General features: G+C 40.7%; 1 protein-coding gene across 1 annotated transcript in view; it reads right to left on the bottom strand.

Annotated features, from left to right (window-relative positions):
* Ube3c (ubiquitin protein ligase E3C) overlaps nucleotides 1-13536 on the bottom strand; it is a 101862-nt gene that overhangs the window by 33194 nt on the left and 55132 nt on the right. The window contains exons 14-17 of the mRNA XM_028774739.1: nucleotides 6352-6456; nucleotides 4854-4941; nucleotides 2609-2706; nucleotides 308-440 (exon numbers count right to left, since the gene is read on the bottom strand). Of these exons, the coding sequence (XP_028630572.1) occupies nucleotides 308-440; nucleotides 2609-2706; nucleotides 4854-4941; nucleotides 6352-6456 (424 nt within the window). The remainder of the gene's footprint in view (nucleotides 1-307; nucleotides 441-2608; nucleotides 2707-4853; nucleotides 4942-6351; nucleotides 6457-13536) is intronic.

The raw sequence follows: 13536 nt of genomic DNA, 5'->3' as shown, positions 1-13536 counted from the left end.
ACACACACACACACACACACACACACACACACACACACACACACACACTCTGGTTCCCACCCAGTAGCAGCTCAACAGAATTTTGGTTTTTTGAGAGAGGTGCTCACTATATGCCCTTGACTGATCTGGTAGTTGATATGTGGACGAGGGTGGTCTCAAAGTCAGAAACCCACCTGTCTCTGCCTCAAGAGCACTAAGATTAAACGTCTGCACACTACAGCCAGCGGTAATTGCTATTTTTCTACAGCAATTCTCCAGTTCCTGCTAACATATGCAGGCACACAGAGAAAAAAATATATATATTTACCATTTTCTGGAGAAAGTTTGTCATAAGCATCTTCATAAATATAATTTCTCCTTATAGTGACATTGATTCCATCCAGAAATGGACCATCTCCTTGAACTTCTTGCTTATCAGCATAAATCAACCTTTGAAAGATCTAAAATAAATAAATAAATAAATAAATAGTCATAAGATGATCAGAGCCCAGAGACTTGCTGGTGTAAGTATAAACAATCTAAAAAAAACCTGCTAAGTATGTTCTAATTTTAGATTTCTATAAACTCTAGCATCAGTTTTTATATACGAGGTAGCAAATATTAACTTTTTCAAGAAAAGAGTATTTAAAACTATTTCTAAAGTTTCCCCTGTTTACAGTAAGTTTTAAAAGACCCATGTCATAGTATGTGATCATTTATTAAGTTATTTCTTAAAAATCTAGACAGGTGGAGGGTGTTGAGATGTAAGGAAGGCACTTTCTGCTAAGAGTTATGACCTGAGTTCAGTCTGGGACCTACATGATAGGAGAGAATGGACTTCTAAAAGTTGTTCTCCCCACCTCCACACCAACTCTAGAATACACAAGTGCACACACAAACACACTGTTAAAAATATTATTTAGGAGGGAAGTGAAGCTTCCTCCAAGAATAAAATTCACATGTCTACAATGTTGAAATACCAGTAGACGGAGCTCAGGAGTTGGGTACTATGGTACGTTGTCATTTGTTTGCTTATATGGTTTGTTTTTATCCCAAGACAGAGTTTCTCTGTTACATCCCTGGCTGTGCTGGGCCTGCCAGCACTAGTAGACCAGTCTCTGAGGGGAGATCAAGGATTAAAGGTAGGAAAGACAGGAAAAAGATGCAAAGCCAAGAGTTAGATTTGGGAAGACTGCTGGTCAATACCACAGCAGCAGCAGCCAGCAGCCAGTGGCAATCAGCAGCCTCGTGTTTACTTTTCTTAGCCTTTGTATACTTCATAGTATCATGGGAAGCAAAGTCACAAGCTAACAGAAACAATTGCTGAAATATACTTAGGACATCTGTTTCCATCCAAAGGCCTCCCTGTTCCTTCCACCAAGGTTAACAGAAGCTTCAGCTCCTTGCTTTGAGCCTCAAGTGCAACTCCTCTTACCGTTCTATGCTTCAGCAGGCCAGCAAATCTGCCAACAGGCCCTGACCTGACTTGACTCTGCCTGGCAGGCAGACTATTTTTCTCTTTCTGCTTCAGAGAAGCAAGCAGACTTTTACTCTGCTTTTAGAAACAGGAAAACAGCTCCCAACACTAGGCTGGCCTCTGAACTCACAGAACTCCACCTGCTTCTGCCTCTCCAAGAGTGCTGGAATTAAAGGCATGTGTCACCATGCCCTCCATGGGGTGGATATTTTTATGAACACCTGGAACATCAGTCTCCAGCCCCCCCCTCCCCCCCCCCCCCGCTTTCTCTTCTCCCTGTCGCTCTGACCTGCTCACTCCGGCCCAAAGGTTTTTATTTCTTTATCATATGTAAGTACACTGTAGCTGTCTTCAGACACCCTATAAGAGGGCATCAGATCTCATTATGGATGGATGGTTGTGAGCCACCATGTGGTTGCTGGGATTTGACCTCATGACCTCCGGAAGAGCAGTCAGTGCTCTTAACCACTGAGCCAGCTCACCAGCTCCCTACATTATGATTCTTAGTAGTAACAAAATTACAATTACTTTTTTTTTTTTTGGGGGGGGGGGTCCACAACAACATGAGGAACTGTATTAAAGGGTCCCAGCATTAGGAAGGTTGAGAACCAATGACCAAGAGCCTCTATCTAGGTCAATCAGACCATTTTTGTTTGTTTGTTTGTTTGTTTGTTTTGTTCGCCCTGAATAAAGAATGAAGGCTTGAAAAATATTTTGGCCAGTATCTAAGAGAAGAACCTAGCAATTTCTAGAAAATTTCTAGTATAAACAGAACAGTCCAAATTAAACTGGAAACAGATATATGCAAACTTTTAAACATTTTAAAAAATCATTTGGTAAGGAACTAAGATATCTATTCATTTTTCAAAGCCATGATGGTCATACCAATTTTTTAATGAATGTACACAAAAATACCTTTACAAAAAAATTGGTATTTTTAATAACAATGCAAACTTTGACAGTTTAAACAACACTCATTAGGTCCTACTATTAGAAATCTGTAGTCTAACAGGCTGCTCAGCTAGCTACAAGGAAAGCGTGGACACAGAGAAGTCTCTGGCTGGATTTTAAGGATGAAGTGGAAGATTTTAAAAGTGGTGTAGTAACTTTTTAACTGTGTTAAGTTAGCATCATAGGGTTTGAATGGCATACCTTCACTCGCTCCTCAAATGGAACCACAAAAGGTAGTTCTGTCAGGATGGCAAGCTGTCGCTCCTCAGACACAGACAGCGGTGGGGACTCCAGACCCACTGCAACACATGTTAAAACTCATTAGTCCATCTGTATTTTCCTTTCCACTCACTGCCAACTACTAAAATCAGGATTTAATAAAGTCAGTTTAAGGATCTGAACTAACCCAGTGATTCTATCTCTATTTCCATGAACACACCCTCTGGGCCCAATCTTAAATCAGAAGTCATTCTAGCCAGGTGAGCGATCCAAATGCAGAGGGGGTAAGAACGGTCATCTTCAGCTGTAAGCTCACTCACCAGGTGAGGCTCAGATGTCAGAGCTAAGTGGAAGGTTCCTGTAAAGCTGCTTTTTCCTGGGGGATAGGTATGCAAGCAAGTCAAAAGCTGCCTAAGAGAAAGCTGTATAGCTAGTAGGCCTATATTGGTACTTTACTGGTAAATTTAGGCCCTATTCTTTCTCAACAGTGAGAAAATACCCTGGCACAATGAATCACCGTTAACTCGTTTAAACTCATTTGAATGAAAAGAGAAAATCTCGGTGGATCTCTGGGAGTAGAAGTTGGAGGTCAGCCTTGTCTACAGAGTGAGTTCCAGAATGGTCAGGACTGTATAGAGAGACTCTGTCTCAAAAAAAAAAGAGAGAGAGAGAGATACTCCAAGTGCAATAATTAAAACAAGACAAGCAAAACACTCAATACCATTAGCCAGCTGGGAAATGCAGATTAACGTTATAATGAGATATTTTTGTATTTCTCATTTACTCTTCAGTGGAGCTAGGGATGAACCACAGGGTGCGGGCAAGTGCTTTATCACTGTGCTACACATCCCCAGTCTGTCATGTATCTTTTAAAATAGTTAACATTTTAATTAAAAAGGGTTTTAACAAGTTCACACATGTACCCCATGTATGGTAATCATATTCATGACCCAGTGTCCTCCTGTCTTCCTCCCACTCTCACTCATCACTCTCCACACAACTGCTCTTCCTCTCAACTTTCATGTTGTCTTTTTTCTGTGATCTGCTGAATTTAACCAGAGTTTCTTATAGGAACATGGGAAAGGAGTTATTTACTGAAGCATGGGCGGCCAATCAAGGGCTATGTTACTGAAGAAAATGACTCTTACTTTCTCACCAAATGTTAACTCCTAAGGAGTTGTGAAGCCTATGAGTCTCTTCCCTCATCCATGCCAGTTTGCTGAAGGGCCAGGGAACCATAGCTACTACTCATTACTGCAATGGCCATGTGTCATATCCAGAAGATAATCTTTCGAAAATGACAACTCCAGGAGGGCATTGTGGGGCACACCTTTTGTAGTACTAGGAAACAAAAGGACCAATCAGAAGCTGATCCAGTGCAATCACATAAGGGTCTTTATTTATAAGTTTGAGCTCGGGCTTAGATCACTGTCGACCCGCATGATGGTTCCAGTGGAGAAAAGCCTTGACCACTCATCAGGACAAGGTTTTACAGGAAATGACAAGCTAGAGGTGAGTGTTTCTAGCCTGGCAAGCATCTAATTGGGAGAGCTACTGTGGCCTTTAGCATAATTTGCTGGTGTTGGCAGCCAAACTTAACTTCTGCTTTCCTCCAGATTGGTGGTTGTTAGGCAGGGGAGGGCTTGTAACCTGGAGGCACAGATTTGTTGGGGCAGGGGGTTTAACTGGAGACTGGTGCTAGGTACCAGCCTGTTAGTTTACTTGAGTTCAAACTTAGGAACCAAAACAAAACATGACAATCCCAAGCACTGGCTGAGATACAAAGTACAAGTGCACAAAACATGTATCTCTAGTCTGAATGTTAGTTGGGTCAGCTACTTCAGCAAACAGTTCTGTGGGTTTTTGTTTGTTTTACTCCCCCCCCCCCCCCCGCGCCCTGGCCAGTTCTGCAGGGTTTTTTTCCTTTTAATAAAGGTAAGTAAGTGCATAACTACTCATAGGAATTCTGCAGACTGAGCAAAGAAACAGCTCTGATCCACAGAACCCCAAGCCGTCTCTTGCTGCTTGCCCTACAGCCTCACCCTTCAGAAAAGGTGAGCTCACAATCATTTTCTCCTTGTCTATAAGGGTTACACAAGCTGATTTTTACTGGAGTGATGATGAAGATACTGTGTGGTGTTTAGCAAAAACACAGAGCTAACAGTAAAAGGAGTGACTGCTACAGAGTATTTGTCCTGGTGAAAAGAAGTGCAAACTGAGAACTTACCCTCCAGGGTGGACTGCAGTGGGCCAATCCTGCCCATCCTCCGGAATCTCCACACATGTCTAGATGCAGGTACGTAGAGCTGAGTAACCTATGGAAACCAACTGCTGTCAGCACTTTCTTTTGTTCCAGCACCTAAGGAGCTGGCTGTCTATTCCTGTCTAGTTCAGTCTACCCCTCATGTCCTCATAATTTAGTTTTTAATACTTTTAAGGGAATTATTGTCAGAGTAGAGTAAAATATCAATGATATAATTATGAAACAAAATATATCACATTTTAAAAATGACAAATATCATGTTTCTTAAGTTTTTCTTTAATCTGTAAATTCTTTTAATCCTTTAGTTTTGGTCTTTGTAATTGTTTTTCAATGACAGTACAAGCTTTTGTTTACGGTCTGGAATGTACTCACTACTGCAGAGTACCTGAAGAGAGGTAGACCAGCAGGCTCAATATGTATGGTGGCAAGTAGAAGAAATGCATAAACAGGAAGACATCACTGCATCTAGACAACCTTAGAGAGGCATGTCAGAGGTTTACTACTTCTTTCAAGAACAGTTTCAAAATGACATGATTCCTTCATTCTCTATAAAATTGATGAACAAAGTTCTTTTTCTCCTTAGTCCCAGGGTGAACGTGTATAGTTACTATACGAGGCCAGTCCATGCAGCTATTTTCAGTGTTACTCAGAGTTCCTTGGACAGTGGACATGTATGGGAGGAGGAGTCCCTAACCTTTCTTCATACCTCAGCAGACTCTACTGGTGGTCACAGGTCACCACACCTCAAACCTAGAACTATCACCATGCTAAAGTCCTTTTGTGTTGGTTAAGAGTTCCTTAGAGTCATCCATCTGGTTCTGGAACTATTTACTTTGCAAGACCATTCGCAACACTGCCAATGGGTGGAGCTGAAGGTTTCAGGTTCAACTGGAAGATACTTCCAATGCCCTGCCACACTCCTGTCCTGGATTCTTGCTGCACTTGTACCCCCGTCTCACTTATATCTCCTGACTGTCTTCTACCCTCAAAGATTCTAAAATACATCAGTGGTGACTTTCTCTGAGAGCACCTGATGTTTATTCTTCCTGATGATCTGGAAGATTAAGTCTAACTTAAGGTTCAAATTTTAGCAACAATCAATTGTCTGCCCCTTCAGATAACCTAGGATAAAACCCAACTCCTTTAACTAATGAACATACTTTTATTGGTAGTATTACTAAAAGTGAAATTGTTTTTAACTCCAATAGACAATCATTGGTTTTCAATACAACCTGAGCCAATAACAGTACAATCAAGATAATGATTATCAGGATGCTGTCTAGCCCAATGCTGCTGCTACGTATCTTGTCCTCTGACCAAGAGTTAGCATTGCCTAAAACACTGATACATCCTCAAAGTTAACTGAAAAGTTATACAATTTAAAAAGGCTTACACTCCCTATAAATATGAAAGCTGAGAAATCCATCTTTAATGAAAAGTACCAGGGAGATTTTCCACTAACTTTATCTGCTTTGATATCCTCTTGTTCTGACAGCCAGTGGTTTGGAGGACAGAAACTTCTTCTCGTGTCTCTGGACTTTAGCATTTTCACTAGGTTGGTGATAACCTGAAGAGAAGAACAGGGCAATGTGATATAAACTCAGTGACTAACACATTACAGAGCTGGCAACACCATTAACCAGATAAGACACAGGAGTTTGTCTACCTGATAAAATGGATGTGACAAAAAGCCTCCTTTAGGGACAAGAACATGCTGGAAGAACAAACCAGTTGTTTACCAAAAGAAACAGAAAAGCAGCCGGGCAGTGGTGGCGCACACCTTTAATCCCAGCACTTGGGAGGCAGAGGCAGGCAGATTTCTCAGTTTGAGGCCAGTCTGGTCTACAGAGTGAGTTCCAGGACAGCCAGGGCTACACAGAGAAACCCTGTCTCGAAAAACCAAAAAAAAAAAAAAAAAAAAAAAAAAAAAAAAAAAAAAAAAAAAAAAATTAAAAAAAAAAAAAAAAAATTAAAAAATGCAGTCAGGGGGCTGTAGAGATGGCTTTAATAGTACCCTCTTTAGATTTATTTTATGTGTATGAGTGTTTTGGCTGCATGTATGCAAGTACACCATGCATGTACCTGGTATCCTTGGAGGTCAGAAGATACCACATGATCTCCTGGAATTGAAGTTATAGGTGGTTGTGAGATACCATGTGGGACTTAGGAACTGAACCTGGGTCCTTTGCAAGAGGAACAAGTGTTCATAACCATTGAACATCTCTTTACCCCCTTGACTAGAACTTTTAAGACAGAATTCTGGCAGTACATAGCTCACATGGGTTGTAAAGAAGCTCATTATGTTACTATGTGGAATTAGTTTTTCTGAGAAATACCACATGAGAAATGTGGGTGATCAGCACCCTACCAAATCTCTATTTTCCCCACATCCCTTGCCTGTGCCTCTAGAGCTAATCAATTTTCTCCAGTCTCTTACTTGATGGAATTCTCAAGTTGGCCATTCTCCCCGACTGCAACATCAAAGCTGTGTGTCTCCTGTGAAGGTTCTTAAGGCACTAGCTCTGCTTCGGCTATGCCATGCGCTCCTCTGGAGAGAGCCCACAAATTATCAAGGAACCTGGGAGGTTTCAGTAATTGATCTGAATCAAACGTCATTGGTAAGATTAAAGAAATCTAGCAGTACTACCTAAAAAAAAAAAATCTACTTTCTACACTACATAGAAATATACTTTGTAGAGTTGGCATAATTACTCAGTGAGTAAAGATACTTACTACCAAGACTGACAAGAGTTTAATTCCCAAGGAATCACATGATAGAAGCAGAAAACTGTGAGACAAGTGAAGCTGTGTCCACCAGGCAAAAACTGGGAAGGCGGAATGAATTCAGAAACCCCAGTAAATTCTCATATCTGAGAATGGTAGGCGTTTCATCTACTCCTACCAGATTCCTGTCCTGAAGCACGTGATCATGATACTCTACACGAGGATCGAGACGTCAGGTAGCACACAGCACAAAGTTCTACATGCTAATGAGGTATCTAGATTGGCTGGCCCCTAAGGTTTAGCCAATAAGTGTCCCTTCTGAGACATTCCTTCCTGCAAAAGTTATTTAATCTCTAGTCCACCCTGAGTAAGTCATATACAATTATTTTCCACTACCAATAAGCAGTTTGGACAAGTAAGGACTTTCTCTCATCAAGAACTGATGTGAGGAAAAGCGTGGGGAAAGCCTTCGTCATGAGAGCCATGTCACCTAAGTCTCTTGGAGAAGGCCTCTCTGCAGTCCAGACAATCAACCCTGAGATAAGCCAGATTCCGGGCCCCAGGTTCAACACCAGCCCACTACCCATTCTTGACTCCTTGTGGTTCACAGCAGTGTCTGGGTGTCCAGGAGTTTGGGAACCCCAGCTTCCGCCCCAGCCTGCCTTCTTATTTCTCATCTAGGCTGGGGACCCCATCTTAGGCTATGTTTGTAGCCTAACACTTCCTCAGCTGTGTTCAACACTCCAACTGCAGCGAGGCAGAACATGGACCCATAGAGAACCAACTCCCACAAGTTGTACTGTAACCTTCATACATGTGCTGTAGCATGTACCCCCCAAATAAATGTGTAAACACATATCATTTGTAAAATCTTCAAGTGCCGATTTCACATAAATATATAACAAATTTTAAAAAACTTAAGTAGGGGGTTGGAGAGACAGCTCAACAGTTAGGAGTGCATACTGCTTCCAGAGGACCTGAGTTTAGTTCGTATCATCTACACTGGTGGGATGACTCACAGTTGCCTATTACTCCAGTGCCAAGGGATCTAATGCCTTCTTCTCAACTTCTGATTTAACCTATCCTCATGTGCACATACCTACAGACACATACACATAATTAAAAACAATAAAATGAGCCAGGCGGTGGTGGCGCACGCCTTTAATCCCAGCACTCAGGAGGCAGAGGCAGGCGGATTTCTGAGTTCGAGGCTAGCCTGGTCTACAGAGTGAGTTCCAGGACAGCCCGGGCTACACAGAGAAACCCTGTCTCGAAAAACCAAAGAACAATAAAATGTTGGAAAAAAATAAGTAGAATAAGTTTGTCCAAAATCTTAGGAGGTAAAATTATCTTTTAAAAAATATATGCAATTTAGCTAAAATTCAAATACACCAGGTAATCTGTATTTTTATCTGACACAATTACTGTTAAATACTCTTAGAAGTTAACCAACATTTTCCCTTCATATGAACTATTTTCTTTTTAGACTTAAAAAAATATAAATTTTACCAAACCATGAAAATATGATTGGATTTACTCTCATATTACTTTTGTCCACACACTCAGCAATAAAGTGCCAACTATGATGCAACCTTCAGCAAAAAGGATGGACAATTCTGCATAGGTAAGCCATAGAAAACATGTAAGTTTACTCAAGATGATGAAGGTAAGCCGGGCGGTGGTGGCGCACGCCTTTAATCCCAGCACTTGGGAGGCAGAGGCAGGCGGATTTCTGAGTTCGAGGCCAGCCTGGTCTACAGAGTGAGTTCCAGGACAGCCAGAGCTATACAGAGAAACCCTATCTCGAAAAACCAAAAAAAAAAAAAAAAAAAAAAAAAAAAAAAAGATGAAGGTAAAAACTGGAAAGATGGCTTTTAACTTTATCAACAGATGCCCAGTACAAAATTCAGAAGATAGCTTTTCTTTCTATTAACTTAATCAAATTTTCTGGAAATCTGTACCAAGTAGAAAGACTCTTAGGTATAAGCTGTAACAAAGTCATAGGTATACCCATCTTAGGAAACTTTGAACAAAGGTTATAAAAACCTGCCCATAGTGAGTTTTCTACAGATTCAGGCTTGTGGTTCCCAGCCTATACGACATGTGGGGATCATCTGGGAGGGTGACAAATATCCATACACGGGGGGCATCACCACTCAACACCTCAATCCATAATGGTTTAAGTGGAGCCAGGCACACTGTCACTCTGAACTGTTACAAAGATGAGTCTGAAGGACTTGGGAACCAACGTGGTTTATAAGAAATGAAAGCAAAGAAACATATTTTAGAATGACCAGCTGCATCTATAATGCAGTGTTAGCAGCTTTCATAAGTATGATGTATATATGCTAGATGTATTAACTGCTGTCCCTCATCCTAGATCAATGATTTATAGTAAATGTTCAGAAATAAAAATAACTCAGCACTTGAAAATGAACACAGTAATTATGCAAGCTCCATTATATTCACCTGCAGCAAGGTAATAACTTGCAAACTGATTTCCTTCAACCCCAATATTAAAAAAAAAAAAGCAAGTCACAGAAACATACAGATTTCTTACAGACTATACATTAACACAAACTATTTTTACAAGATCCTTATGTTTGTAGAGTTCTGGTTTTGATAATGACAGAGAATCTTGCTGACAGATTGGGAAGCTCAGAGAAATGTCCTACTAGGTTATTACCTAGCTATCATACCATAACAAGATATATACTATCATGTAACATGTATTTCTATAAACTGGATGACAATACTTGGATGGAGATGGCTGGTATATATACAGTCTATTTTGAAAAGCAACTACAAGATGAAACTATAATAATTAAAACCAAACAGCATAGCTAAATTCTTCTTTTTCTTTTCTTTCTTCCTTTTTTTTTTGGTGACACTGAGGATTTAACCTAAAGGCTCATGCTTTCCGGACAAGGGTTTTACCACTAAACTACATTCCTGTTCCCTTCATAGTTTTTATTTTGAGACAGAGTCTCAGTAAGTTGTCTAGGTGGACCTTAATCCCCTTTGGAGCCCAGGTAGCCACAAACTTGCAGTTCTGTCTAGCACCAGAGATTCACCAGTCTATGCTGCCTGGTCTAGCAACAGGCACAATCAGCAGCAGCACAAAACTTCCAGATACTGAAAGGGGCAAATGTGCAATGTGATAAATACATGAAAGGAGAACTTTTTAAAGACTTGATTTCAAATGAAGAACATATTCAAAGGAATGTAAGAAAACCATAGTGGCCTGCAGCTCTAGGAGCATTACCTGACATAGAGATTCTCCTACAGGGACTGGAAAGAACACAGTGAGTCTACTGCCAGCCCTCATTACACAGTGACACTGCGCAGGCCCAGCCTGAGTTCTCTGCCATTCCCTAGCACTGGGCAGTCAGCATGGGGTTACTTAAGGAGTTAGTAGTTAAGGCTTGAAATGCTGCTGTGAGTACACACAATCCCGTTTTACATCCCCTCAGTTATCACTTGTTAAACGTAATGTATTTTGAAAGACAGAACTTTCTTCCATGTTTGAGATACTATAAAACTGTTTTCCTTAAATATTTATTTCAACTAGCCACCAAAAAAGTAAAATAACAACAAAAATATCCAGCCCATCTCAATAACAAGGATAGGCAAGAACAGATCTTCAAGAACAGGCCACAGGTCCATCACTCAGAGACTCCTGTGAAAAATGTACAACAGGATTGTAGCCAGGACATTGGTTGTATCCATTTACTCTGTTCAAAAGTTGGGTTGTTGGACCTCACATCACAGATCTGGAGCAGCCATGCTAGCAGAGCTATCACTAACCTCTGGCTAGAGATCTATTATACCCTTCCTTGGAAGAAGAAAAGCCCAAATTCACAGAAGTGAAATGTCCAGGTTGCTACAAGATTACTAGTTTTCAGCCAGGCTCAGACATGAGCTGAAAACTAAACTTTGTATAAGCTGTTTAACAGTGTTGTGCCAGCCCACAGGAGAAGTTTGTTTAGAAGAAAGCAACATTAGTCTATGTAAGTTCCTGAATTTATTTTTCACAGAAAACTTTATCTAGTTCAGTTACTTTACCAAGACAACATAACTACGTTTGATTTTATAAAGTATACAACAACAATCTCCAATTGTGGCATCTGATTGTCAATAAAATTTTAATTATGGGAAAAAAAACTGGGTTGTTTGTCTGTTGTTTTTCTTCAGAGCTGGGAACAGAAACAGAAGTTTTACTTATTACTAAGCCACATTCTCATACCTGGGTGGCTTTTTAAGAATGTTTTTGAAATTAGTATATATTAACTATAAATAAAATTGGGTTTTATGAAAATTTCATATATATACAGTGTACTTTAAGCACATTCATCTCCTCCTTAGTCTTTCCTGTCCCCCACTCCTACTCAGTTTCCTTTCCTCATCCCTTCTGTTTTCATGTCTTGTGTGTGTGTGTGTTCCAGTAAGATTTGTTATAGTTGTTGACACGAGCACAAATGAGAGGATACAAAATCATGAGCACCTTACCAGTGGCTAGAAGACGGAAGAAACTTTTTCTCCCTCTTTTATGAACTGCCTATCTTAAATCTTATCTTGGGAGCCCTTCCCATTTCAATGATAGGCTATTGAAGGACCTAATATTGTGAAGACAAGCAAGCTGATGTGAGTTCAAGAGTGCAGCAGCCAACAGTAGTTAAGAGCACTGACTGCTCTTCTAGAGGTCCTGAGGTCAATTCCCAGCAACCACATGGTGGCTCACAACCATCTGTAATGGGATCTGATGCCCTCTTCTGGTGTGTCTGAAGACAGCTACAGTGTACTCACACTCATAAAATAATTCTTTTTAAAAATGTAGCAGCCATGTCATGCCTGAAAATCAGCATGTCACATCTATGCCCTTTCTCTAACTCTTGCATTCCTTCTGCCCATTCTTTCACTATGTTCCACAGCCATGGCTATTGTAGCAGTTCGAAAGAAAATGGGCCCCATAGAGCCATAGGGAGTGGCACTATTAGGTATTGCTGGAGTAGGTGTGGGTTTGCTGGAGGAAGTGTGTCACTAGGGGTAGGCTTTGAAGTTTCAAATATTCAGGCCAGGCCCAGTGGTACTCTTTCTTGCTGCCTTTAGATGTGAATATAGAACTAACTCTCAGCTACTTCTCCAGCACCATGTCTGCCTGCATGCCACAACAATGATGGACTAAAATTCTAAACTGTAAGTCAGCCCCCTATTAAATGTTTTCCTTTATAAGACTTGCTATTGGTCATAGTGTCTCTTCACAGCAATAGAAATCCTAACTAAGACAGGTATGCATGTCCCACTTATGGGTCATTTATTCTTAATAATTTGGCCAGTTATGAGTCTCTGAACTAATTGCTGATCACTGCAAAGAGAAGCTTTCTGACCAAAGCTGACAACAGCAATATTTCTATAGACTTGTACTTAGAAGGGAACGTGATATGTACATCATGTTCGGTTAGCAAAGAGCAGTAGCTTTCCTACTATGGCACAGGACCTCCCTAGATATGGCCTTTTGACTGGGCCTACAGTATGAGGGCTAGTCAGCAGAAAGGAAGCTGGAAGTCAAGTTTCAACTTTGTTTTTCTGTCCCATGACCAAATTGGCCTTAGGTTTTTAAACAATCTATACAGATCCCAGGCTGGCCTGAAACTCACAATCTTCCTGCCTCAGTCTCCCAAGTATTGGGATGTACCAGATTCATCACCGTACACAGAACATTTTTCCTTTCAAATGGAAAATATAAAGCACCAATCAAGAGGGCAAGAATCATCTACAATAGCACACTCTACTCTCTATGTGGCAATGCATATAGATGTGCCTGCTTTCCTGACATACTGCTTTTGCTAAGGCCCATTAAATGTGGTAGCCAAATACAAAGACATATCAAGCAAGTTTTCCGGTTTCTCCATGGGGTTAAAAC

Source organism: Grammomys surdaster, unplaced genomic scaffold (genome assembly GCF_004785775.1).
Source record: "Grammomys surdaster isolate TR1022 unplaced genomic scaffold, NIH_TR_1.0 242, whole genome shotgun sequence".
Taxonomy (NCBI): domain Eukaryota; kingdom Metazoa; phylum Chordata; class Mammalia; order Rodentia; family Muridae; genus Grammomys; species Grammomys surdaster.
Note: the sequence above shows the minus strand (reverse complement) of the source record. Positions and strands in the feature narration are given on the sequence as shown.